The sequence below is a fragment of the Hemicordylus capensis genome, chromosome 1 (genome assembly GCF_027244095.1).
Source record: "Hemicordylus capensis ecotype Gifberg chromosome 1, rHemCap1.1.pri, whole genome shotgun sequence".
In the NCBI taxonomy this organism is placed as follows: Eukaryota; Metazoa; Chordata; class Lepidosauria; order Squamata; family Cordylidae; genus Hemicordylus; species Hemicordylus capensis.
In genome coordinates, this window is record NC_069657.1 from 394,001,617 (window position 1) to 394,029,518 (window position 27,902).

At 41.6% G+C, this 27,902-nt stretch overlaps 1 protein-coding gene across 7 annotated transcripts in view; it reads left to right on the plus strand.

Annotated features, from left to right (window-relative positions):
• LTBP1 (latent transforming growth factor beta binding protein 1) overlaps positions 1 to 27,902 on the plus strand; it is a 348,387-nt gene that overhangs the window by 89,670 nt on the left and 230,815 nt on the right. For 6 of the 7 annotated variants that reach the window (XM_053303824.1, XM_053303841.1, XM_053303830.1 and 3 more), the window contains exon 5: positions 10,735 to 10,902. In XM_053303824.1, the coding sequence (XP_053159799.1) occupies positions 10,735 to 10,902 (168 nt within the window). Of the gene's footprint in view, positions 1 to 10,353; positions 10,903 to 27,902 lie in introns of those variants that run through there. The other variant, XM_053303877.1, reaches the window with a different exon arrangement.

A 27,902-nucleotide genomic window follows, 5' to 3' on the forward strand; every position in this document is an offset into this window, starting at 1 on the left:
CCAAATAGAATGAGACCCACTTGGGCTGCTGAACGCCTTCATAGTTAGAAATCTTGCAGCATACAGTAACTTAGATGGCATCTATATAAATTCTAAAAAGATTTGTAAAGAGCAAGCAGTTAATAAAACATGTAAAATAAAAAAAGTTTATGTTTATAAACACAGGGGGGAAATATGTTTAATATCTGCCTGGAATGGCCTCCTACAGGATTAGAATGAGAAGTAAAAAGATCTATGAAGCTAGCGTATAGAATTCCTTCACCTTATATAACCCTCTCTAGGTATGGTCAAAACAGCTGTCATGACCATCTGGTCACAAGCCCTGCCAAATGCCCCATTCTTCCACTTGCTCTTTCTATTACAGTATAACAGACCATGATTCAGTTTGTCTCAGTTAGCCTTGTACTAGATCACATTTAATTTCAGATATGGCTATTAAATCATTGAATCACCAGGGTGGGAACAATCTGACTTCTTCTTTTTAAACAAAAATGTGTGTATTGCCCGTGCTAAGCATAGATACACAAACACACACTGTAATAGATACTAACTACCTGTGGTTGAAATCCCTTCCAGTTTGTGGATTTACTGTATGATCTTAGCCAGGTCACTATGTCACAGCCTCCATTTCCTGTCTGCAAGATTAGGGTGTTTCAGTCATGAAGTTGAATCCAAATAAGACAGAGGTACTGTCTGTAGAGGGTCAGGACCTGAGAGAAGGTTTAGATCTGTCTGTTCTGGATGGGGTTACACTCCCCCTAAAAGATCAGGTAAATAGTCTGGGAGTGCTCCTGGATCCCAAACTCTCCCTGATTTCTCAGGTTGAGGCAGTGGTCAGGAGTGCTTTTTATCAGCTTCAGCTGATATGCCAGATATGTCCATTTCTGGAGACAAATGGCCTTAAAATAGTGGTACATATGCTGGTAACCTCTAGGCTTGACTACTGTAATGCACTCTACATTGGGCTGCCTTTGTATGTAGTTTGGAAACTATAATTGGTACAGAATATGGCAGCCAGATTGGTCTCTGGGTTTATCCGAAGGGACCGTATAGCACCAATTTGGAAAGAACTGCACTGGCTGCCGATATGTTTCTGAATGAAATGCAAAGTGCTGGTTATTACCTATAAAGCCCTCAAAAGCTTGTGTCCATGGTTCTTAAGAGGGCATCTTCTCTGTCATGAATCCTGTCACCTATTAAGGTCATCTGGAGAGGTCAGTTACAGTTGCCACCGACTTGTTTGGTGGCAACTCAGGACCAGGTCTTCTCTGAGGCTGCCCCAGGGCTTTGGAATGCACCCTTTGCTGAAATAAGAGCATCTCTTTCTCTGTTTGCTTTTAGGAGGATCCTGAAGATGTACCTGTTTTCCCAGGCTTTTAATTGAAATCTAAATTTTAATGTGTGTGTGTGTGTGTGTGTATGCATTGAGATTTTTATATGCTCTATGAATTTTAAATGTTTATTTGTGTTTATTTTGTTTTAACTTGTACACCACCTGCAGATTTCTATATCAGATGGTATAGAAATACAATAATAAATAAATACATAAATGAAAGAAAATGTACAAAGCAGGGCTTTATGAATTATTATTAATAATTATGGCTGAAATCCATCCTAACATAGCGCTTGCACAGTGAACAAAGTTGTGCTAATGCAAAAAGATCGCATAGCTGCATGAAGTCAAAATTGGGCTTTTGTGCAAAAGTTCCCTGCAAAACATATGAGGTATGCCACAGGTGGTAGAACTTGTTGCACTAACACGTTTACTTTAGTGCAACAGTAGTATGGAATGCAAGCTCCAAAGTTAGTGCATCAGTCTTGCACTCATGCAACCTGGATGTAACCAGGGCAATCTGGATATAACCAGCGCAGGGGTTACATGAGTCTGTTTCCTAGATCCATTTCAGATCAGCCCTAGAGTTCAAGCTGATCCAAAATGGACCCATACAGCCCCCTACCCTCTTGGTTAGTCCCTACCCAAACCCAGCACAGTATCCCTCAAGTTGTTGTTGCTGGTATCCACCTTATGTTTCTTTTTAGATTGTGAGCCCTTTTGGGATGGGAAAGCATCTTGTTTATTATTGATTTTTCCCATGTGTGGCAGTTCTCACGAGAGTTTGCAAGCAAGCTGCTGGCAGGGGGAGAATAAAGCAGCGGTGCCAGTGGACAGGCTTGTGGGTGTGGCGGGAAACAAAATGGTGGCGGGGGAGAAAGCAGTGGCGTGCGGGCAAGGGAAGAAAACGGCAGCGGCAAGTGGGCAAGCGGGGAAGAAAATGGTGGTGGGCAGGCAGGGAAAGAAAACGACAGCGGCAGGCGGGAGTACTAGAGTCGCAGATGCTCTGTGCCTGGCCCAGCTAGTTTTAATTAAAACGATACACAATGCTATATATAACATTACCCAGGTTTGAGGAGTTTGACATTTTTTGTCAAAAATGACATCAAAATCCATATGACCAAAATGGATTTTACCTTGACAAATATTTGAACAATTAAAAATCAATAGGCTTCAAGATACCACACATGAAGTTAGTTAGAAAAGAAAAATACACAATTATGCTTTGTATTAGCCTTTGTATTTTTTTTTTAAACTTTTTTTCAAAGGTCAATTATATCCAAAAATACAGTAGCAAAAACTTGGCTGGAGAGCAATTCCCCCCCTCCCCCAGAATGCTAGCCAGAAGAAGTGGAGTTTTCCATATAGACTAGTTCCAAGCCATAACCACTAGAAGAGGAAAGAAGGATATGGAAAACTATTTAAGATTCACCTGGCAGAGATCATGCACAGTGCTTCCTTTTGTATATGATATCTTTTCCAGACTCTGCAGGTATTTCAGTCATACGCATGATTGTGAGGGTTCATAATATCCAGACTTTGGAAACTGAGGAGCTGTTCATTTTCATAATTATAGGGAAGGTAGGACATACTTCATTAACCCAGAGTTTTGCAGATAGTTTTAATGGTTTGTGTATGGCATATTTGGCCAGACTTTATTTTCAGGGTTCAGATCATTTTTAGTTGTGGCTATGTATAAGGGCACATTTATGTGGGACCTTCTCCTATTTCCAAATCGCCATTTTGTCACCAGATCAGAAGTTCATAAAGTCTAACCAAAAAAAGGGCATGATGAGGTTTGCTGTTCTTCCTATTTTCTTCGACTGTACAGATGAGAAAGCACTGGCACAGATGAGAAAGCACTGGCACCATGTACTACATAAGTTCTGTATAAGACACATGTACTACATAAGTACACCCAGCCTCCAAAGAACGTGCCATGTGATGTGTCCTTTGGCTCCTAAATACCTTGCTGAATTCTTGAGCATATTTACCAGCAATCACAATTTTTCCTTTACCATTTTATCAAACTGTTGGCAAAGAGCTGGCTTTCTTGACTGCATCATGATTCAAAAACCAAAAGTTAAAATACTGCTTATCAGTACTGGCAGAGCTCAACTTAAGCCATGCTGTGGCACTGCTGAATTACCGTTGAGTTCCTTAGTACAGTAGATTTTCCAGGCGAACTAGCCTTCTAGTGGTTACTCAGCTAAGCATGTTGTTTTAATTAGATCACTTCCTAAATGAGAAATTGTTGCAAAACCATGTTAAAAGAAAGGATATAAATTGTTATGGGGGGCTAAAGGAAGAGATTTCTTCTATCAAGATATTTTCTGCTAAAATTGTAAAATGTGTTTGTTTTTTTAAGGTGACCTAGATTTTTGAAATCTTGCTGCTTAGAAATTTATCAGCAATTTTGTGTCTGTTTGTCAGGAAAGTTTAGAACAAGTTCCTAGAAAATGTAGTTTGCTATTCGAAAAGTCAAAACTTGGCTTTTAAACAAGCTATGAACTGTGAAGGTGGAATGATGAATAAAATACAGTGGCCTGAATCTAGTGTTGTGCTAGTGTTTTGCTGTTAAGTTAGTGCAAGGATGTACCACAGTAATGTTTCACAAAGAGAGGAACCTTTGGTTCTATCTGGCAGGGGCCCCTGCCGGCCTTAACGGCTCCGATGTTCATTCAGCAGCCAAGGCCAGAGAGGCCTAAGGCAGGGCGGGCAGCTAGGCAGGGCATCCCAATGAGCGGCCAGCCAAGATGCTTTGAGATCGAGGAGCCGGGCTAGAGGGGCTGGGGGGAAGGGAGGGGCGAGTGAGGGAGGAGGCAGCAGCAGCAGACAGAGCCACAGCTGAGGGGGATACAGGTGAGAGCAGCCTGATATGGCAGGGTGGAGGTCCAATTAACAGTGGCGTGGGATGCATCAGTTGTCAGGAAGGATTTAAGGCAGGCTCAGCCAGTGATGAGAGGCAGTTGGAGGGTGAGTGGTGGAGGCTTCCAGAGAGAGACTGCCAAAGTGACCCCAAGGAGCCCGGAGGAGGAGGGCTTGGGTGAACCAAACCCCCTCCCCTCAAAAACTCTGAGCCCTGCTTGCGGGAGGCGAGAGGGAAAGGTTAGACAGCCGTAGAGAGACCAGTAGTGTGACAGGTTCAGATGAATTCTTGTGGTAGCAGAAGATATTGTTGCACAAGGAAGATATGCCTTGCACAATAGGTTGCATAACACATTGCACAACACATTGTGCAACATGTTGCATGACCCAAAGAATTATGCAACATGTTGCACATGTGTCCTAGAGTTGTGCAACATTAGAGCCGAGCACTATAACTTTGTGCAGCTCTGCAAATTTTTTAAGTTCACTAGTGATGTGTAACAATAGTCTGGAAGTGTCAGCCACTATTTTAAAAAAATTATATATCTTGGTTGTGCCTACCTGCTGTAAGTATTGTTCAGAGCAGACTTCTAAAACTATAATGTTTCATTAATGAGCCCTGGACAGCTGCCAGGACAGACTTGAACTGCCCTATATCTCCCTGTGTCTTTCCTGGATCGGGAAATAGAACAGCATGTTGGCATGAGTGATCACGACTAGGTAAACGGTTCATCTCTTGGATTAAGACAAATTCATGTGGCAGCTGTGGCAACATAAACTGGAAGTGGAGAAAGTATTTTTCAGAGGGACCCATGAAGTCTTAAGTAGTAAACAAAGTGGGCAAGATAAGTTGCCCCAGGCAAGCCATGTGCTCATATTATTTAGTTATATTTAGAGGAGGGATAAGTTAACACATTTTAATGTTGGCTTAGAGAAGCTTTCTTTAACAGAGTTAAAAGCTTCTTTAGGGTAAATTTGGGAGCATTTGCTTTGCAGATGGTGGGCAAACATGGCGGGTGGGGGCCTCCTTTTAGTGGGTGATTCGATCATTAGAGGTATAGAGAGATGGGTTTATGACCCGCATGTTGACTGCACGGTGACTTGCCTGCCTGGTGCGAAGGTTGCGGACATCACACAGTGTCTAGATAGGCTGTTAGGCAGTACTGAGGAGGAGACAGCTGTCATGCTACACATCGGCACCAGCGATGTGGGGAAAAGTATTCGGGAGGTCTTGGAAGCCAAATTTAGGCTGATAAGTAGCGTATTGAAATCCAGGACCCACAAGGCAGCATTTTCAGAAATGCTACCTGTTCCATGCGCAGGTACAGTGAGACAGGCAGAGCTGAGGGGTTTCAATGTGTGGATGAGACGTTGGTGCTGGGAGGAGGGGTTTAGATTTGTTAGGCACTGGGATACATTTTGGGGCAAGCAAGGCCTGTACAAAAGGGACAAATTGCACTTGAACCAAGATGGAACCAGACTGCTGGCGCTTAAAATCAAAAAGGTTGCAGAGCAGCTTTTAAAATGATGCCTGGGGAATAACCGACAGGAGCGAGACAGTATCTGGTTCAGCAAATGCCATCCTTTAAAGTGCGAGGGTGTAAAGGATTCAGATAAAACAGAAGGGGACAGAGCAGAACCACATAAAGAGCAGACAGAAGGCTGTGCCAGCTGGTCAAAGAGTCCAAAGAAAGATAGCATACACCAGGGAAGAGATTCAGCATATAGGTGCTTATATGCCAATGCCAGAAACCTCTGAGCCAAGATGGGTGAGCTGGACTGCTTGGTTGCTAACACAGAAATAGATATAGTGGGTATTACAGAAACATGGGGGAAGAGTGAGAACCAGTGGGACACGGTTATCCCTGGATATAAACTCTATAGAAACATACTGTGAGGGGCACATTGGAGGTGGAGTAGCACTGTATGTTAAAGAAGGGATAGAATCTAACTAAGTAGAAAACCTAGGTGGACTTGAGTCCCCCACAGAAACCCTGTGGGTGACAATACAAGGCCTGAAAGGAAATGTGCTACTGGGGATGTGCTATCGCCCTTCGGATCAAAACGCTGACAGTGACTGGGAGTTGTAGGAGGAAATCAGGGAGGCTTCAATGAGAGGCAGGGCAGTAATAATGGGTGACTTCAATTACCCACACATAGACTGGGTAAATTCACAGTCAGGTAATGACAAAGAGGTCAAATTTCTAGATACGCTGAATGACTGTGCCCTAGAACAGTTGGTCTTGGAACCAACTGCGTGATGTCAGTGTCATCGACCCTTTAGGGAACAGTGACCATAGTGCGATCAAATTCAGCATACATGTGTGGAGAGAATCACCAAAGAAATCTAACACAGAGGCTTTGAATTTCAGAAGAGGAAACTTCTCCAAAATGAGGAGTATAGTGAAAAGAAAATTGAAAGGGAAAATCAGGAGAGTTACTTGGCTCCAGAACGCATGGAGTTTACTCAAAACCACAATACTAGAAGCCTAGTTAGATTGTATACCCCAAAGGAGGAAAGGTACCACTAACTTGAGGAGGATGCCAGTATGGCTAACAGGTAACGTCAAGGAAGCCATAAAAGGGAAGAAAACTTCTTTCCAAAATTGGAAGGCCTGCCCAAATGAGGAGAACAGAAAGGAACACAATCTATGGCAAAATAAATGCAAGGTGACAATAACAGAGGTGAAAAGAGAGTTTTAGGAACATTTAGCTAAAAGCATCAAGGGGAATAACAAAAACTTCTTTAAATACATCAGATGCAGGAAACCTGCCAGGGAGGTGGTTGGATAATGAGGGAGTGAAAGGGATTATGAAGGAGGATATGGAAGTTGCAGAGAAGCTAAATGAGTTCTTTGTATCTGTCCTCATGGCATAGAATACTGAGCATATACCTGTTCCTAAACCAGGCTTTTTGGGGATGGAGGCTAAATATCTGAGTCAGATAGAATTGACAAGAGATGATGTTCTAAAGTGTGTGGAAAAACTGAAAACTAGCAAATTGCTAGGGCTGGATGGCATCCACGCAAGAGTCCTCAAGTAACTCAAGTGTGAAATTGCTGACCTCCTTGCTAAAATATATAACTTATCCCTGCAAACAGGCTCTGTACTAGAGGACTGGAAAGTAGCAAATGTAACACTGATTTTCAAAAAGGGGTCCAGGGGCGATCCGGGAAATTACAGGCCAGTTAGCTTAACGTCCGTTCCAGGCAAATTGATGGAAAGCATCCTCAAGGATAAAATTGTAAAGCAATTTACAATTGCTGGGAGAAAACCAGCATGGCTTCCGCAAAGGTAAATCTTGCCTCACCAACCTTTTGGAGTTCTTTGAGAGTGTCAACATGCGTGTGGATCAAGGTGATCCAGTCGACTTAGTATACCTGGTCTTCCCAAAAGCTTTCGACAAAGTTCCTCATCAAAGACTCCTGAGAAAACTTAGTTGTCATGAGATAAGGGGACAAGTACATGTGTGGATTGCTGACTGGTTGAAAGACAGGAAACAGAGAGTAGGTATAAATGGAGAGTTTTCACAATGGAGGGAAGTAAGAAGTCGGGTCCCTCAGGCCCCCAGGTACTGGGACTGGTGCTTTTTAATTTATTTATAAATGATCTAGAAGTTGGGGTAATCAGCGAGGTGGCCAGATTTGCAAATGATACCAAACTCTTTCAGGTAGTGAAATTCAAAACAGATTGTGAGGAGCTCCAAAAGGATCTCTCCAAACTGGGTGAGTGGGTGACAAAATGGTAAATGTGGTTCAATTTTGGCAAGTGTAAAGTGATGCACATTGGGACGAAAAACCCCAACTTCAAGTATACGCTGATGGGATCTGAGCTGTCGGTGACTGACCAGGAGAGGGCTCTTGGGGTCATGGTGGATAGCTCGTTGAAAGTGTCGACTCAGTGTGCGGCAGCTGTGAAAAAGGCCAGTTCCATGCTAGTGATCATTAGGAGGGGGATTGAAAATAAAACTGCTAATATTATAATGCCCTTATATAAAATGATGGTGCAGCCACACCTAGAGTACTGCATACAATTCTGGTCACCACATCTAAATTTTTATTTTTATTTTTTATTTTACATTTTATATCCTGCTGTTCCTCCAAGGAGCCCATAGTGGTGTACTACATACTTAAGTTCCTCCTCATAACAACCCTGTGAAGGAGGTTAGACTGAGAGAGGAGTGACTGGCCCAGAATCACCTAGCAAGTTTCATGGCTGAATGGGGATTTGAATTCAGATCTTCCCGGTCCTAGTCCAGCACTCTAACCACTACACCAGAACTGGAAAAGGTATAGAAGAGGGCAACCAAGATGATCAGGGACCTAGACCACCTTTCTTATGAGGCACGGCTACAACATCTGGGACTATTTTGTTTAGAAAAAAAGATGGCTGCGGGGAGACATGATAGGTCTATAAAATCATGCATGGTCTGGAGAAAGTGTATAGAGAGAAATTCTTTTCTCTCTCACATAACACTAGAACCAGGCATCATCCCATGAAATTGATTGCCAGGAAATTTAGGACCAGCAAACGGAAGTATTTTCCCACACAACGCACAATCAACTTGTAGAATTCTCTGCCACAAGATGTGGTGACAACCAACAGTCTGGAAGGCTTTAAGAGGGGTTTGGATAACTTAATGGAGGAGAGGTCTATCAATGGCTACTAGTTGGAGGACTATGGGCCACCTCCAGCCTCAAATGCAGAATGCCTCTGTGTACCAGTTGCAGGGGAGTAACAGCAAGAGAGAGGGCATGTCCTCAACCCCTGCCTGTAGGCTTCCAGTGGCATTTGGTAGGCCACTGTGTGAAACAGGATGCTGGACTAGATGGGCCTTGGACCTGATCCAGCAAGGCTGTTCTTATGTTCTTTTGAATGCCACTGCCTGAAGAAAAATCAGCTGGCACAATTCTTCAACTTTAATTCCCTCTTAGTAAATGCCAAAAATAATATAAAATTATATTCTTTTGATGTTATGAAGCATTCTCCATTTCCTTAAGCCCTGCCCATAATAGTTTCCCAGAGGGAAAAGATACACTAGATAAACCAACCAACCAGTGTTCTACTTGTTTGCACTGTTGTAGCAAGATCAGCAGAGATTCTTATCCTGAAGTGGCAAGATCAGCAAAGAGGGAATGTGTAAAACATGTAATGTGTGTGAAGAAATCAGCCTTGGACAGTGTTTGCAAATATAGAAATTATTGATTGATTATGAATGCTAATAAATAATGAAGCTGCATCCATACTTTGACAAGAAGGACAAATATATATGCTTTCATACATCTGTCTGAAACCTTTTAATTGGATATACTTCTCATGATCAGGGAGAAAGGGCTCGCCCCGCCCCCCCAGATGATCCTTGTCTCCTGACTGGGCAAGCGGATCGCTTGCCCAGATGTTCGCTAGCTGCTACTAGCAGCCAGGAGCTTTGAGGGCTGGGAGTCCCCTGGAACTCTCGTAATGCATGGCGTGAGTGTGTGGAGCATTATGGGGAACTTCCCAACACAGGCCAGGAGGCTACTTGTGTGTAGGTGCAGCGCAGAGCAGTACAGCACTGACACATGATCAGTTAGCTAGGGGTGAGAGTGCGCTTGTGCCCTTTCTCCCTACAGGGTTTGCTGCCCTGCAAACATGGCTCACGGTGGTTCTCAAAACTGGGCTGGGCTTCCTTAGCTTGGTTCACACACACATGTATACATACTGATCAGAAAACTGGGTGTTCTGTATATCTTTCCAAGAACAAATTAGACTGAAACACTCAAGGAAAATATCTGGCACATGCTTGCCCTGAGCCCCACTCCATGTTAGTGACAGGGATTGCTCAGAAACGTTGTTTCATCCTACAGCTATCCATTGGCAATCTCACAATTAGAACTTTGGTTTTAAGTGCTAGTAGTTGATGGCAAAATAAAACCGATAATATGTAAATCCACACAGTGTAACTGTTCTAAGAATTGCGGCAGGGGTGGGGTGGGGAGAAAAAGGGTCCCGGCAGCTGCGTCACAGGATTTGTTCACTTCAGACTGGGGTGCCAGGCGATTTGAGACAGATGTTTTCAGACATGCGGCATGCCTAAAACATTTCCAGGGGTCGGGCTACAAATAGTGACTTAATAAGAGTAGAAACAGGAAAAGTATGTGGGAGGGGAGGATGCAAGAGTTGATTCACTCCTAGGTGAACAGCCAGTCGCTTTACATTACATATGCCTGTCAGGGTTGGCTATTTAAGCTGTCATGCCCTTGGTATTGCTCTTTGACTGTGAATAAAATGCAGCATTGTGATTACTAATCCCACTCCAGTGACTTGACTTTAAATGTGGTTTTGGAGTGGATCCCGGAGTCCTGTTTGCTAAGCTTCCTACTCCTGTTTCAGAGACACCACTGGATATCTAGCCGTGAGCACTGAAAGCTGTCCTCCTCCATTTAGAACTTTTTTGCTTTTAAAAACTTTTAGAAAATAAATCTTTTGAAGGAAATCAATGGCTACCCAAATGATCTGTTTGTTTTTCTTCTTCTCTTTGCCTCTGCTCCCAGTGGGTAATCACACGGGACGCATCAAGGTGGTCTTTACACCCAGCATCTGTACAGTGACTTGTAAAAAAGGCACCTGTCAGAACAGCTGTGAAAAAGGAAACACCACGACACTGATTAGTGAAAATGGGCATGCTGCTGACACCTTGACAGCAACCAACTTCCGAGTAGGTAAGTCTCACGAATTCTTACTTGTCTTCATTAATCCTTTTTTAGACTTAATCTCATCATGCATATTGTGAATTTCTTAGCTCTTTCTTAAAGGGTGCATCATCCCTCAGTTGTTCTTGTTAATTATTTTAAAGTGCAAAAGGGAAATATAACACTTCTTAGAATTCATTTTTCGTGTTGTAGGGGATCTCCTATGATACCCAGTAGTTTTTCATGGAAACCCACAAATTAGGTGGAAATATACACTAAGATCGAGGGGAAAACTGTATTCTTTCCATTTTGCGATTTAAGTTTGTTATAAGTGGTTATGACATCTGGTTAGACCTAAATGAAATGTTCTTGAAAGATATCGTCTGGGAATTGTTTGACTCTGCATTCCTGTGAGTGAAATGGGTGCCAGCTTAAAACTTTTGCCTTGAATGTACTGTGAACATAATGGGTTTATTATGTGTCAGCTGTCCAAACAGGAGACTAGACACTTAGAAATGAAATAAAAAGTAAGGTAAATCAAAATTATCACAAAAGTGAATGGTTTTATCTGCCTCTTAAATAGAAATTTCAACAGTGTACCTATATTTTATCATAAATAAAACAAAAATAAGATACTGGATAATTTGTTTCAATGCTAATTGAGGCTGTATTCACACAATCACAAGAATCCCAGTTAAAAAGTTAATTAGGATTAATATGTTCCACTGAGTTAATTGTGTGAACCCAGAATTTCAGGGTAATTCTTGATAGAATCCTGGTTATCTGTTCTGCTTCAAATGTTGGTTAACTGGAGCAATTTGGCCACGATTACCCTGAAATGCTGGGTTCATACAATCAACTCTGCTGCGCTAATTAGTCCAGATTAACTTCTTAACCAGGATCCTTGTGATTGCGTGAATGTAGCCTGAATATTACTGTAAGGCAAGTATACCACAGATGTCGTTTCTTGTCCTATAAATTTGCTGGCCAAGATAAATTCAGTTGTTTGAGTAAACGATCTGGTTGGTTTCATAAGAATGGATTCCATCTAGGTTTACTGTGTAACAGACATAATGGTCTAGAGTTGCATAATCTACCTTTAAAAGCTTTTGTTTTGGAAAGCCATGTTCTTGCTTCTGCTTAGGGAAGTTTTATCCTATTGTAGGGCTATTGTTTGTGACCCATGCAACTCCTGAAATGCTTCATTTCATCTCATTTAGTCCTTGGAAGGGTTTCATTATTCTAAATACAAACATAATGTTGGGAAGGGTAAAAAGGGATTGCCTAATGGCTCTTAAAAGTAAAGTGTGCTGTCAAGTCAATTTCAACTCCTGGTGCCCACAGAGCCCTGTGGGGATTTTTTGGTAGAATACAGGAGGGGTTTACTTACCATTGCCTCCTCCCGCACAGTATGAGTTGATGCCTTTCAGCATCTTCCTATATTGCTGCTGCCCGATATAGTACCAGCACGGATTCAAGCCATTTCCCCACTGCGCCATTTCAGGTGACTGTAGAATGCTATTCTTTTCTGCACAAAGTTATTCTAAGTTATTTGGGCTAACAAGGGGGATGGCACAAAACACAGCTCAGTTTTTCTAATGGTTGTTCCAGGTGTTGTTCCCAACAGAAACTGGAGCAGCAAGCCTGGAAACTCAGTAGGAAATGCCTCAAGAGAGAAGAAAAGCCTCCTTGGGTGGGAGCGCAGAGCTAACATTGCTGTTTGGGCACAATGGCAGGTGTGCCACCTACATTGATCCTGCTCCTGTTATAAAAATAGCATTGTGCACTTTTTTATTTTTATTTATTTATTTATTTATTTATTTATTATTTTGAAATTTATATACCACCTTTCATTAAAACATTCCCAAGGTGGTTCACACAAAGATTAAAACAAGACTATAAAAGAGTAATTGGCCCTATCCACCCCCAGCACAGTACCTCCAGTGACTGTTGCTGGTGTCTATCCTATGTTTCTTTTTAGATTGTGAGCCCTTTGGGGAAAGGGATCCATCTTTAGGGGTGTGCACGGAACCACGGAGGCATGGTCCAACACTGGGGGGAGTGTGGCTTTAAGAACGGGGGGGTAGTACTTACCCCCCCCTCCCGCCACTCTTCACCTTCCGGTGCTGGACGTTTCTAAAACGTTTTGGGGGCGGCAGAGTTTCTCCCTGCCGCCCCTGCCCCCGTCGTTGTCTTCCAAGTTTACAAGCAGTAAAAGCTGGTGCCACGCATGTGCCCGTCGTGGCGTGTGCTTGCCGCTGGCGCACGCGCCGGTAGCAGTGGCGTGCGCGTGCGCGGCACTAACATTTACCGCTTGTAAACTTGGAAGACAACGACGGGGGCAGGGGCGGCAGGGAGGAACTCTGCCACCCCAAAAACGTTTTAGAAAAGTCCAGCGCCGGATGGGGAAGAGCGGCTGGGTGGGTGGGTGGGTAAGTACTACCCACCCGCCCTTAAAGCCACACTCCCCCCCCCCCGGCTGAACTGCCGGACTGGCTGAATTCCGGACCAGTCCGGAGGCCTTTTGCATGGCCCCGGACTGGTCTGTGCACACTCCTATCCATCTTATTTATTTATTGTTTCTCTGTGTACACCGCCCTGAGTCATTTTTGGAAGGGCAGTATAGAAATCGAATAAATAATAATAAAATAATAATAAAAGTACACAATTAAAAATTAAGCTAGAATATAAAAACATAGATCTGACTAAAAGGACTTAAAATACAAGCATGAAATAACCAGGGCTGTCCATAGAGAGCCCTGGCAGGGTGTGGGGCCCGAGGCAAATCAGTCAGCATGGGGGACCCTTCCAGTTAATTCTAATGGGGGTTAAAAGGGCGGGGCCCAGGGCGATCGCCCTGCTTGCCATGCCCCAAGGACAGCCCTGAAAATAACTATACAAAATACAAAGAAGCAGCAAAAGAGACAATCTTATAAAAGCCTGGGTAAAAAGCCAAGATCTAACGCGCTTTCTAAAAACTGTAATGGGGACTGTGATGGACTTTGTTAAAAAAGTGGTGCATAAATCTTCTTAAAATATGTAAATAAAATAAGTAGACTGTCTAGACTGGCAACAATTGGGATGGGGATCAACATTCTGAATGTGGGTATTGGGGGAGGGTGGCAGATGCTCTGATTCTGAGTACTGGTCACCTGCAAAGAACACAAGATCTGTGTAGGATAGAGCAACAGACTTTGGGCTCATGTGCTCCTCCCTCTTCTCCTCACACCCTCCCTGATTTCCTATTTAGGAGCAAACTAGTTTGCCATTAGATCAGAAGTAATGGTTTCCACAAACCATAATTTGCCTATTGTGGTTTGTAGAAACTATTACTTCTGATCTAATGGCAAGCTAAATTGGAAATCAGACGTTATATTTTAGAAATCAAATTGGAAAATAAAATGTCCTAATTTGCCTAAACCAGAACTGGAAATTTGATTAAACTGTGGTTTCTAATTCTGGTTTGCAGGCAGACCAAATGCAATGGCAAACTTTGGCTTGTTGCAGAATCCAAAGCCAGGTAGGGAATCAGTGTGTGTAAAGGGAGAAGCAAGCACATGAGCGCAAGGCTTGGTCATGAAACGTCAAACCATGGTTTGATATTGTGTGTGAATTCAGCCTATGTCTGCAAGTGGGCTTAGGCTGCATTACTGACACTGCTGTGATATGGATCAAGTCTTCTGAGATCTAAGTACAATTCTTGATAGTGATTCCTTTGCACCTAAGAATAAAAAGCCATGCAGTTTGACTGTCCTGAAAGATGATAGGCTGGTTCGCACAATTGTTTGAATTTAGGTTTAATGTGGGTTACCAATATTTATTTATTTTATTGATTAAATGATCATATTTATATACTGCCTGATATGTGCATCCCTAGGTAGTGTACATAGTTTAAAATATGACAACACCAAAAACAGGAAGAACAATTTAAACAGCTTTAAAGAATAAAGAACAATTAAAACAGTTTAAAATTATTTTTTAATTAAAGGCCTGAAAAAACAGTGCATCTTGAGATCCTTTTTAAAGGCAGCCAGAGATAGAGAAGTCCTTTAAAAAAAAAAAAAAAAACAGGGAGCACATTTCAAAGTCCTGGGGCAGCCATGGAGAATGCCCAGTTCTGGGTTGCCCCCAAATGAGCCAGTGGCAACTGTAACTGGACTTCCCCAGGAGGGTTCCTGACAAAGAAGACGCTCTATTAAGTACCTTGGACCAAAGCCGTTAAGGGCTTTGTAGGTGATAACCAGCACTTTGTATTTTGCTCAGCAGGGTGGTGCAGTTCTTTTAAATTGCTGTTATATGATATCTTTGGGTTGTCCTAGAGACCAGTCTGACAGCTGCATGCTGCACCAATTGTAGTTTGTGCAGTCTATATGGCAGCCCCACATAGAGCACATTACAGTAGTCAGGCCTGGAGGTTACCAGCATATGTTCCACTATTTTAAAGTTGCTTGCCTCCAGAAACAGGCATAACTGACTGAAAGCTGATAGGAAACATTCCTGGCCATTGCTTCAACCTGAGAAACCGGAGAGAATTTTGGAACTAGGAACATTCCCAAGCTAGAAACTTGCTCTTTTGTGGGGAGTGTAACCCCATCCAGAACAAGCAGATCTAAACCACCAACTGGGGGTTTTCACCTCCCACAGTCAGAACCCCTGTCTTATAGTTTGTTAGCCCTCATCCAGCCCATTAATCACCCCCAGTCAGGCATTTAGGGAAGTTTTGCCATTTCCTGATGAGGTTAGTATGAAGAAATAGATTTGGGTGTCATCATCATATTGATTGAAGTGATTATATGACCCCATGCCATAGGAGGAATCTCGAACCATAAACCACCTTGGCATGGGTTCACATTGTTTTAAAACAATTTTCGAAAATACATCTGTTTCATCAGACATATAATTTACGATGTTTTGGAAGTTTTATTTATGGGAATTTTAATCTGTTTTATATGATTTTTAGTTTTTCGTTGTTGTTTGAACTATAAACTGCCCTGAGATTTTATATAGGGCGGTATATATGTGTGTTAAATAAAACAAAAAAGTAAATATTGATAACTCACATTAAACCTTTGGAACACACTTCCTGCTGAAATAAGAGCCTCCCCATCTCTTACAACTTTTAAAAAGGCAATCAAGACGCATGTGTTCACCCAAGCTTTTAATTAGATATTGAGGCTATTCACACAATGGGGCAAAATCCGCTAGCCCGATTTTGCCCCATTGTGTGAACCACCGGGCTCGGCTGCGAGCCCAGTGGTTCCTAGGCGGGTAACCCGCTTAAGTACCCCTGCCCTTAAACCAGATTTGCGGAGCGAGTGCTCCGCAAACCTGGTTTTAATAATCGTGAATAGCCATGGTGCGGCTTTGTGCTGTGGTTACTCACAAGGAGACCCCGGAGGGGAGGTGAAAAGCTGGCTCTGGGGGGCATGCTGGACCTTCCAGGGGCCAATCGGAGCCGGCAATCATGTGGGCGGCTGATCTGGCTGCCCAGGGCTCGCTCCCTGCTCACCCTGCTAAACCGGATCTCACTGATCGTGGGACTCCGCTCATTGTTTTAATTGTGTTTTAATAGTTATAACATTTTAAATTTTAATTGATGAAATGTTTTAATCTTTTTTTAAATTGTTTTTATTGTTTTATTGTAAACCGCCCAGAGAATTTGCTTTTTGGGCGGTATAAAAATGTGTTAAACAAACAAACAAACATAGATTCAAAGAAGTGTGTGAACAAACCTATCTCACTAGATCTATTTTTTGCTAGGCAGGAAGAAAGAACAGGGATGGGACATGACCTACCTTACTTACTATTTATGTAAAACTATGCTGCATACTCTTCTCTGTACAGCTCATTGAAAGTTCTGGATAGAATATCATCTGTTGAAATAAGTTGCACAGTTTTCTTTCTGGGCTCAGGTTAAATATTTCGGAAATAAGTATGCACAACAACTTGATAAAAAGGAAATCAGGAAATGTGATGGATGGTGGAAAGAGGCAACTGTGATATATAGACTGTATCAGTCTGATTTAGGGAAGTAGGAGTGAAAACAAAGCTGAAAATGGGATGGTGGAAAAGCAGCATACCTTTTGGGAATCATAACAATCCACCATTATCTGTATAGATAATGATGAGAAAAGAGAAGGTCCTGAAATGCTAGGATCACAAAAGGTCTGATATGCACTATTCATCACTGTACCCTGACAGTCTAATACTAACCAGGCAAGGTAGGTGGTACATCCCAGGCAGCAGGCAGGCCTCAAAAGGGATGGCAGTTTCTATGTCTTGAGGTTCAAAGTCTTGTCCCTAATGGGTGCAATGGTCTACAGTTCCAGGAGCACACCTCTATCAGCCAAAGATGGTCACTGACTCTTGTAAGTAATCCTGGGAGCAAAGGATTTGGAGCAGGTCAAGCACTGGGATATAGGGTATAGCTGTGGAATTTGTCATTTAGAACGTTGCTGAGGGGAAAGTATTTTTAGACAACATTTATTATGATCGGCAAGGATCAGTGATCCTTAAGAATTCATGTGCCAGCAGCATCTGGAACATTCCTTAATTGAAGATTAGGCCTTCGGTTCATTTCTTGTCTCTACCTTACACAGATTGCAAATTTGAAAGGGTAGCTGTAGTAGGGCGACCTAACACAATCCACAGCAAATAAGTTGGAGGGAATCTCAGTCCCCGGGGACTGCATGCTCCCAGGGATGTGTCGTGCAAACCCACCAACTGCCAGTACCTGAGCCCTCCATCTGACATTTGCCCGACTTCCTTAACCAAGATTTGAAGTTGTGTGAAAGTCGGGTGGAGGGAGGTGGTTGGTGGATTTGGATGACATGCCTGCAGTGAGGTTCCCTCCAACTTACTTGCCAGCAGATCACGCGAAGCCACACACAGTCTTGTTGTAGTAAATACAACAAAAATCTTGTGGCTCTTTGAAGACTCACATTTATTATGACATAGGTATTTGTAGGCCGGACAGAGCCCATTTTGTCAGGCACATGAAGTACCTAAGTAGATGGGTGTATAGGCAGAGAGTGCAAAGGACTTTAAAAACACACAGAGTGATGCCAAAAGGCTAACCAACATTAGAGGCAGCAGTAAGTATGTCACAGTTCAGTTGTAAATTCATACCAAAATCATGCATCCTAAACTCAATACTTTGGTGGCTTCATATAATCAGCCTGTAATCTTGACCTAATGAATTCCACCTTAGTATTTTGTATGAATATACCATTTGCAGTACACTGCCATACTTCCTGCTTCTCCCTCCCAACCACTCCCATTTCTTGCTTCTCCCTCCCCCAACCACTCCCATTATTTTAGTTACTCTAGATGTCTGGATTATTTCTGAACTTCCCCTTCTTATTGACAGATTCATGTGGCTTCCCACCCCCCCCCTTAATAAATACATGGTGTTCCCTGGGTATACAGGTTCTTTCCCTACCTTCAACCCACATGCTCATTATAACAGACAAATAAACATACCTATATGTTTCTGTTCAAAAATAGATGACCCTAATTCCGAAGGGTGGGGGAGGAATCAGACCCAAGTTAGTCTGCAGAATAAAGTATAGTACATTAATATTAAGATTATTTTGTTCCCAGATTTAACTTTTCAAAGCATATGGACTTTTTGTTTTGCTTTTGCAACAATTGAGTAATAGAGGGGAATGGAGAAAGGGAACAGCATGAGTGTTATAGAATTTCCCAGCTAATGTTTGTAATTGCATGAGTCATCTTTCCTCATAAGTCTCTAATACATTATAACAAGTCTGAACAATATACCCATGCATCCTCTTCCAGCCTTATAAGACCAAATGCTACGACTTGCTGCTGGCCACCTTATCTGGTACTGCTCACATATTTTGCTTGAAAGCAAAAAGTGCATAGTGCTCTCTTTCCTGTTATCTACCTTCTGCTGGGTCCTGGTCCCTTCCACCCAGTTTGGTCACTGAATCCTGCTGACAATAGCTGTTAATAATACTTTTGGTTCACCTTGTTGAACAGACAACAGGGTTACTTGCTGCTTCTCAGTCCCTGCTTCTGAGAATAGTTTCTGCTTCCTTCATGCCTTTTTCTAGTCTCACTGGATCCTTCCTAGCAGCTGTCCCTGTTTTCTCTATTGCACCTCCTCTGAACCAAGCTTTTAACTCTAATCCTTGGCCTCCCAGCATTCAATCAAGATGTATCTTTCTTCTCCAGTTATGCCTGAAAAAGTAGGTTCTGTTAGTTTACAACATAAGATGGTTATGCACAGCACTGATTGACTGATACCCATGATGTCACCAGAAATATCTCCCAAAATCTTTAGGGCAGTTTTGCACTTCTAAAAAAAAAGTGACAAATGAAAAGATACATACTTTAAAAGACAGGGAAAAGACAGACAGAAATAAGAAAGAGGGGTTAGATTGATGGCTGAACCAGTATTCAATTTGCTGATTAACATCTTACTGTTAAGTTGAGAAGAAATGGGGCTGATATTGCACCTGAGATATCCACTACAAGCCATCTTTTGATGTTGTGCCTATCTTCACCCTTAGTTTCAAATCCCCACTCAGCTGTGAAGGTGGGTCAAAATAAGCAATTCACTACGGCTGATCCAAGCCTACTTTACAACCTTCCTTGTTGGGAAGATAAATTATCATCCTGAGCTGGAGGAAGAATGGATTGCAAATACAATAAATAAATACAATATAATTGGCGGTGTGTGTTTGTTTTCAATGTAGGTTTTTGTAGACTCACTGAAAAATAGTGGATACAAGTAGGAGTAGAGCTAGAGGACAGAATTATTATTCGTGGTATATGAGGGGAGTATCTGTGTTGGTCTCAGAATTAAACGTGTATCCTGTACTTTTAAGCTTATTTCAGTTGCATTGGAATAAAGAGCTTTAACTCTGTGCTCTATGGAGCCCACTGTTCCTTTTTATTAAAACAGTTTCAGCTCTCATGGAGAAAATAGCTCGTTCTAGTTAAAAAGTGGATGTGACTTGTAAGGAAGCCAATGAATTTTTGACTCTAGCTTTCATATACGAGAAAAAGATCCAATAGCAGTTTGGTGCATAAAAATGTTCTTTAAGGAAATTGCCTTTAAAATGTCAGTGTTAGGTGCAGAAGAAAGAAAACGAGCACCAGATTATATTCCTGGGAAAGGGGATGCCAAAGTCTGTCTTTCTGGCCTTTATTTGCATTTCTTCCATTTTCCCTGTAACACTGCACCTACACTTGTTCTGTCGTTCCATATTTCACACAAATCCCACTGGGTTCAAGGGACAATATGAAAGCTGTGATATCTAAGGAATGGTTTGGTTACTGCTGATATGTCAATACCTCAGCCAGTCAAGCATATATTTCAAATAGCACTGGTGGGAGACGTCCGATGACATAAAAGGGGTTCTGTGCCAGGGAAAGCAGATTAAGAGGACGCATAAAGTCAGACAAAACAGCTTGTAGAAGTATTTGGGCAGAAGTGGGACAAGGCTTAAAAACCTTTTTGGCAGCTTGTGCCAGACACTTGGTGTTTAGTTTTTTTCGGAACATAATTGTTTCTTTGTCCATCCTGCCCCCTTGTTGCAATGAAACCTGCTCTATTGCCAAAACTCCCCATCTAAACCATTTCCTTCTTCCCCAATCATACTGAGCTATCTAGTATTATATGAGAAATGAAATTCATCCAGCTGAACAATGTCTGTACCACTTCTGTCCCAGTTTAAGTATTATTTTGAAGATTTAAATAAGGAATTGAGGCTTTCATTGGCATTTTAAATGGAACATTGCCTTACACAGATGAAGGGCAAATCTCACTCTCCGTGGCAATGTGCTGCTATTTCAAACCATGAAGCATGGCAAATGTAAATGGAAAGCTGTTGTGATTAACACATATTGATAAAGTCCATAAGTATAGCTTTAAAAAACAATTTTAATACTTCCAGTCATTCTTTAAATATCCTTAATTTAGTAGAATATTTCATTATTGATGGCCTTTTAAAGTTGTAAAATGATTTCTGTCCTTGATGATACTCTGAAGCTGTGCTGGGAAATCCTAAACACTTGAGTGGTGAAAAAACCTTTGTTGCATGGGAAAAGGACTATTTCATGGAACTATGAGTTTTGTGCACTGCCATTTTAAATGTAAAGTGTGCCATCCAGTTGGTGTCGACTCCTGGTGACCACAGAGCCCTGTGGTTGTTGTTGGTAGGATACAGGAGGGGTTTACCATTTCCATCTCCCACGCAGTATGAGATGTTGTCTTTCAGCATCTTCCTGTATCACTGCTGCCCGATATAGGTGTACCAGCGGGGATTCGATCTAGCAACCTCTGGCTTGCTAGTCAAGTCATTTCCCCATGGTGCCATTAGGTGGCTACCCCACTGTCATTTTAGCTCCTTAAAATTCTTGTTGACAACCAGAGAAAGTTAAGCACTTTTAATTTGTATATACTACAGTGGGAGATAGGTAAGTATACCTATCTCCTTGAAAATATATTCCTTTTTAGTAGCTCCTTGAAATAATTGGGGCTAAAACCTGCTAAAGTTTGGCTACATTGTGGCCATTGTTCTCTTTGAAGCAGTGCTAGCTTAGGAATTGCTGACATAACTTTGTACCATTATTTAGTTGCATCTTTATTTATTGGTAAAAAATTTCATATGTAGCTGCAGAAAAGTAAAGATGGAGAATTTATTTCAATGATCATTTTATCAAAGTTTTTAGTACACATTTGTACCTCATGTGTGTTAAAATTCTCCTTACTACTTGACAGGATGATGCAAAAGTTAAACTACCATGGGATGGTAAATCTCACCCCAAGGTAATTAGGCTATCTGTATGGGCTTGAGGTTTTGCTCAAATCTTCTCTCCTTTTTTTACTGTCACTTACTTCAGGTACTGAACATCACTTAAAGCTCTATGAAAATTACATTAGGCTGTCGGCAGCCATATTCCAATTTCAGAATTCATGACTTCATAACCTTATTTGGTAAAAAGATTTGTGTCTGCTATATATGCTCGGAGTATCATTTCTTTTTGTCAAGTTTTATTCTGCTATGCTTTCTGCCAGATGAAATATATATATATTCTTTTATCTGGCGAGCATGTGAATGTTTTTGAATTCTCGGGCACTGCATTTCTCTTTTAACCATAGTTCACTGCTGAAATTGAATGGTTCTAATAAAGGTAGATACAGAGCGACTCCTCCTCCTCCAATTGTTAGCAGTTCATTGTCCACCTAGCTCAGTATTGTCTACACTGACTGGCAGCAACTTTCCAGGGATTCAGGAAAGGGTCCTTCCAGCCTTACATCTTGCCAGGGATTGAACCTGGGACCCTTTGCATGCAAAGCAATGGCTCTACCACTCAGCTATGAGCCCATAGTTAGTATTTTACTAAAATTTGTTATAATGGACTAATTCATGATTTTAATGTTATAATGGACTAATATAATGTGACTAACTTGTGATTTTACCATGGTAACATGGTAAAGATAGCTGTGATGTTGAGATATATGGTTCAGGCTACAGCCCTAAACACACTAGGGAGTAAGCCCCACTGGACACAGTGGGATTTACTTCTAAGTAAACATGCATAGGGTTGTGCTGTGAGTCTATGTATCTCGCAGTACTTGCATTCCTACATTTGGATGTATGTAGACAAATTCTTTGACAATTTTAACAACTTTACTTTCTCCGCCCAACATACTGTATTGAGTTGTATGCCTGTCATTGTCTTGATATGGCATTTGTCTGCTTTTAGTAGCAAGACCCTCCCACTTTGGCACCATGATGAACCAGTGGGCAGAGCTATGCAAACTGAATGAGTGAAAAAAGGTACTCTGAATGCAGACTGAAACTGGGGAGTTCACACTAAAACTGCATGAGCTGCATGGACTGTGCCAGAGAAGTAGATATAGGTTTTCCTTCATTGCTGTGATTTATTAATCACTTTAATATGGCCATGGCAGAGGGAATCAGATTCCAGTATCCTTTTGCATCAAGTGCTTCCTCAGTTTACACTCATCCTTGTGATAGAAAATTTTCAGGATCATATCCACAGTTATTGAAAGCATGTGATTCCCTTTCTATGGTAACTGCGCTGGTTCCTAATTCCTTTCCAGGCCCAATTCAATGTTTGGGTTTTGATCTTCATTGCCTTAAATGACCTGTGACCTACTTTCTTTCTATATGAGGCTGCCCATGCATTGAACTCTGCTGGTGAGCTCCTCCTTCATGCACCACCTGTATTGGAGGTGTGTTTGGTAAGGACCCAAGAGAGTGAGAGTTGTGGAACTCTCTTTCATGGGAGATGCATTTTATTCCCTCTCTGATGACTATCTTTCACAGCAATGTAAAAAAAAATTCTGTTCCAGGAGTTAGAGGGCATGGGGCCTTTTATGTCCGTGTATACTGCTATTTTATGCTCTGCTTTTATTTTTATTGTTGTATTAATTGACATGCTTTAGTGGTTTGATGTATTTTAAACTCTGTTGTTAGCTGCCTGTGCATTTGATGAATAAAAAGGCAGAATACATTTCTTAAAATAAATTTCCTAATGTACCTTTTTAACCAGGGTTTTGCTCAACTGTGGTCTTCCTGTAGCATTCAAACATTCATGGTAATATATATGGATAGTTTAACTCCCTACTACCCCATGGTCAGCTTTCAAAGGTGTGCATGTTAGAACTTCATACAAAAACACAATATGTGAATAATAATAAAACACAATGAGGCCATTCACACAATTAAAAATTGTGTTCTTCCTGGGTTTCAGAGCTGTGTGTGCTCCCATTTTCTGGTTGTGTGGAAGCAAGGTAGGAGGAAAAGCTGGGTAGAAGTGATAGTGTGGAAGCAAGGTAGGAAGAAAAACTAGTTTTCCTCCTACCTTGCTTCCACAAAGTAGAAGCAGTTTTTGATAGTGAGTGACCTCCAGTGAGTGAATAGCGTTGATATCTTATGTTCATAGTAGGAATGTGCTCAAAATGCAATTCGGCGTATGAATTGCAGCACAATCCCTTTAAAACTGAGGGCCTACACAGCCCCTTTTAACATGGAGGAAAGCATGTCTATACCTGCTCCTCTTCCACTCACTGCCACTTCCATAATTGCAGTGCTCCCTCCAGCTATGATTGTGTGCCGACGTGGTGTCTCCCAGCTGCCCCTGCACTATGCCAGCACTCAGGGGCAGCTGGGAGGTGCCCTACCAGCGCGTAGTCATAGCTGGGGGGAGCGCTGCCAGTACAGAAGTGGGAGTGAGCAGAGGAGGAGCAGGTATGGACCTGTTCTCCTCTGTGTTAAAGGGGTTGTGTAAGCCCTTGGTTTTAAAGGGACTGTGCTGCAATTCAGATGCCAAATGAAGTTTCGAGCATATCCCTAGTTAATAGAAGACTCATGCTTAAAGAATATAGAATGAAAATTACAGTTAACCCTACTGATGTTGTAAATGCCAGCTCTCACTATGTGAAATTGCATTCAAATGAAATATTTGCTAGCTCTGACTTCATTAACTCAGAGCTAAATGTTTTGCAACATTTCCCCAGATGAAGTCTTACGTCAAGTTTAGATCTGAGTAATAAAAAATAACTAGTAAAATACATATTTTTTGTTGTGGCTGGATTACCCAAAGACAGTTAAAGGAATTGGTAAAATGTATGTTCACTTTACTGCTCAGGACAGGCATAATAAAGCAAGCCACTGTCTCTGTTTTGACAGAAGTAAATTCCTCCAATTCTTGGATCCTCAACTTTCACTCTCTTCTTTTTGCCTTTCCATGTTTTGGATTAACTCCTTTTAACCATTTGCTTGAAGTACCATATCCAATGAGACAAGAGAGTAGCAGTGAAACAGCAACAGAAGAAAAAGAGAAGATGAGCTCCAACAAAGTGCCAAATTATGTGTAGAATATCTGAGATATTATTCTGCACTTTGTTGAAACTCATCTTCCCTTTTTATTCTGTTCCGTACCATATCCATACCAGATAATAATGGCATAAAACCAGACTAATTCCAAGTTTGGAGAGCCCTTGACAAGATGACCTCTGGTGGGTCCCTACCCTACATTAGCAGTGGGCCAGAAGCAGTCAAAACGGTATTCTAGCCAGCAGTTGCTGTCTTCCATGTTTCTCCCCCACCATATGAAATTGCCTTATGCTGAATCAAACCATTTGTCCATCTAGGTCTGTATTCTCTATACTTACTGGTAATAGCTTTCCAGGGTTTCAAGAATGGAACCAGTCCTACCTGGAGACTGAATCTGGCACTTTCTACATGCAAATCAGGTGCTCTTCCACTGAATTATGGCCCCTCCTCTAGTCATGTTGTGGTCATGTGGCAGGCAACCACCATTAGTCAGGATATAGTTGCTGCTGCTGTTGCCCCACCAAGAATCAAACAAAACCAATAAACTTCATGTCTATCTCCATGATAAGGAGAGGGGAGTCCATCAGCCAGTGGTCTCAAGTTGTTGTGCTGACTCCAGCCCTAAATAGCACTGTTAAAAACTTTGTGTGAACCTGATCAGTGCCTGGATGAGAGCCCTCTGTAAGGCTCAAACCAAATGTGATAGGCCATCATCCACATATATATTTAATCACTAACATTTTGTATTTTGCCCAGAAACATATTGACGATGGCAACCAGTGCAACTGTTATAAAAGAGGTGTAATATGGTCTCCCTGAGAAACAGCGAAGACCAATCTGGCTGCTGCATTTTGAACTATATACAAAGGCAGCCTCAGGTAGAGCATATTGCATTAGTCAAGCCTAGAGGTTTCCAGTGAGTGTACCAGAGTTTTGATATCATTATCTGTATGTAGAGAATGATATAGATATCATTAATGATATCATGACATAGATATCATTATCTATATATAGAGAAAGCAAAAGAATACAAAAAAGAAGTCAATATGTGTGTTATTGACTACAGAAAAGCCTTTGATTGTGTCGACCATGTCAAGTTGTGGAATATCCTTAGGAAGATGTGTGCCCCAGAACATCTCATTGTTCTCACGAGAAACCTATACACAGGACAGGAAGCCACAGTGCAGACAGAACGTGGTGAAAAAGACTGGTTCCAGATCAACAAAGGAGTAAGACAAGGCTGTATACTTTCTCCTTATTTATTCAACGTATATGCTGAACATACCGTATTTTATGGACTATAAGACTCACTTTTTTCCTCGAAAAATATCCGCCAAAATTCAGGCGCGTCTTATATGTTTTAACAGTTTAATATGTTAAAACTCTGAAAAACTGGATTAAAATTAAGGTGCGTCTTATAGTCCGTAGCGTCTTATAGTCCGTAAAATACGGTATATGGAGAGAAGCTGGACTGGAAGAAGATGAGTGTGGTTTTAAAGTTGGAGAAAGAAACATCAATAATCTGTGCTACACTCTGATAGCTGAGAATGCAGATGATCTACAAGCTCTAGTAATGAAAGTCAAGGAGCAGAGTGGAAAAAATGGGACTACAATTAAATGTAAAGAAGACTAAACTAATGACAACAGGTACAGCAACCAGTCCAGGAAGTGATAATGAAGACATTGAAGTGGTGGATAGCTTCTGCCTTTTAGGATCGACCATCAACAGTAAAGGATCCAGCAGTCAAGAAATACGCCGCAAACTAGGATTGCAATGAAGGCCTTGGAAAAGATATTTAGATGCCATGACATGTCTATACCTACAAAGATTAGAATCTTTTGGACAATGGTTTTCCCCATGATACTCTATGGATGTGAAAGCTGGTCTTTGAAGAAGCAGGACAGAAAAATTATTGACACTTTTGAACTTTGGTGCTAGAGAAGACTTTTGAGGATACCATGGACAGCCAGGAAAACAAACAAATGGATCATAGAACAAATCAATCCAGAATTTTCGCTTGAGGCACAAATGAACAGGCTCAAAATATCATCCTTCAAACACATTATGTGAAGACCCAGCTCCATTGAGAAGTCCATCATGCTGGGAAAATTTGAAGGACAGTGAAGAAGAGGATGACCAGCAGCAAGGTGGATAGACTCTATTACAACAATAATGAATGCACCACTGAGAGACCTTAAAGGCCAAGTTGAAGACAGATCATCCTGGAGAGTTGCTAAGAGTTGACACCAGCTTGACGGCACTTAATAAATCAATCAGTATAGACCCAACTGTGTATAGGCCTGATTCACACACTTTTTTGAAACTAAGTTTAATGTTTGTTACCAGCATTAACGTATTGTGAACCCATGTGAAGGAATGAATGTCAGATTCATCTCAGGCCATAAACCACCTTGATGTGGGTTCACACAATTATGCTAATGTCAGGAACCCACTTTAAATTTAGATTTGAACAATTGTGTGAAGCAGGACATAGAAACAAGAAATAAATAACTTATATGTTTTTAGACAAGAAACAACGTAAACTTTGTGTACTCGTTGAGGGAGCTGAATGTAGCTTCCTGTTATGTGTATTTTATTACTGGTTAAATGCCATGATCATAAGAGCCAGGGAGTATGTTCTCACAGAAAAAGAGACATAGCATTGAGAGTATTTTTCATTGGATCAACCAACAGTTTAAAGTTGTACAAGTTTTTGAGTTTCACTGAATGCTTCATTAAACAAAATGAATATTTAGAGCATAAAAGGACAGCATGGATTCTTGTATAGCCGTTTTAGGTTTCAGCTTCAGTGGTTTCTGCACTGCAGAAGCTTTGCATCACTGATAATTAAATTTCCTCTTGGCCATTGCTGGGTATTCCTTGCTAATTCTCCAGTTACACTCATGGTTTACCACATGGCTGTCTGCCCAATTGGTTGCATTACAAGCAGCTGCTACATGGGTGGCTGCATGTAGGAAGCGGACCTTAAGGGAGATTGAGAGGGAGAAAGCACACACTTCGAAGTTGTTTGAGATGTAGATGGGGAGAAGGTATTCCATGCAGCTTTCCCCTATCCATTATCCCTGCAATAATCTCCTCTAATCAAAATGTGAAAATATGATCCTTCCACCTTGATTCACTTTAAGTTGCTGCTATGCTTGAGGGAGGATGGTGACCCAGCTAATTTA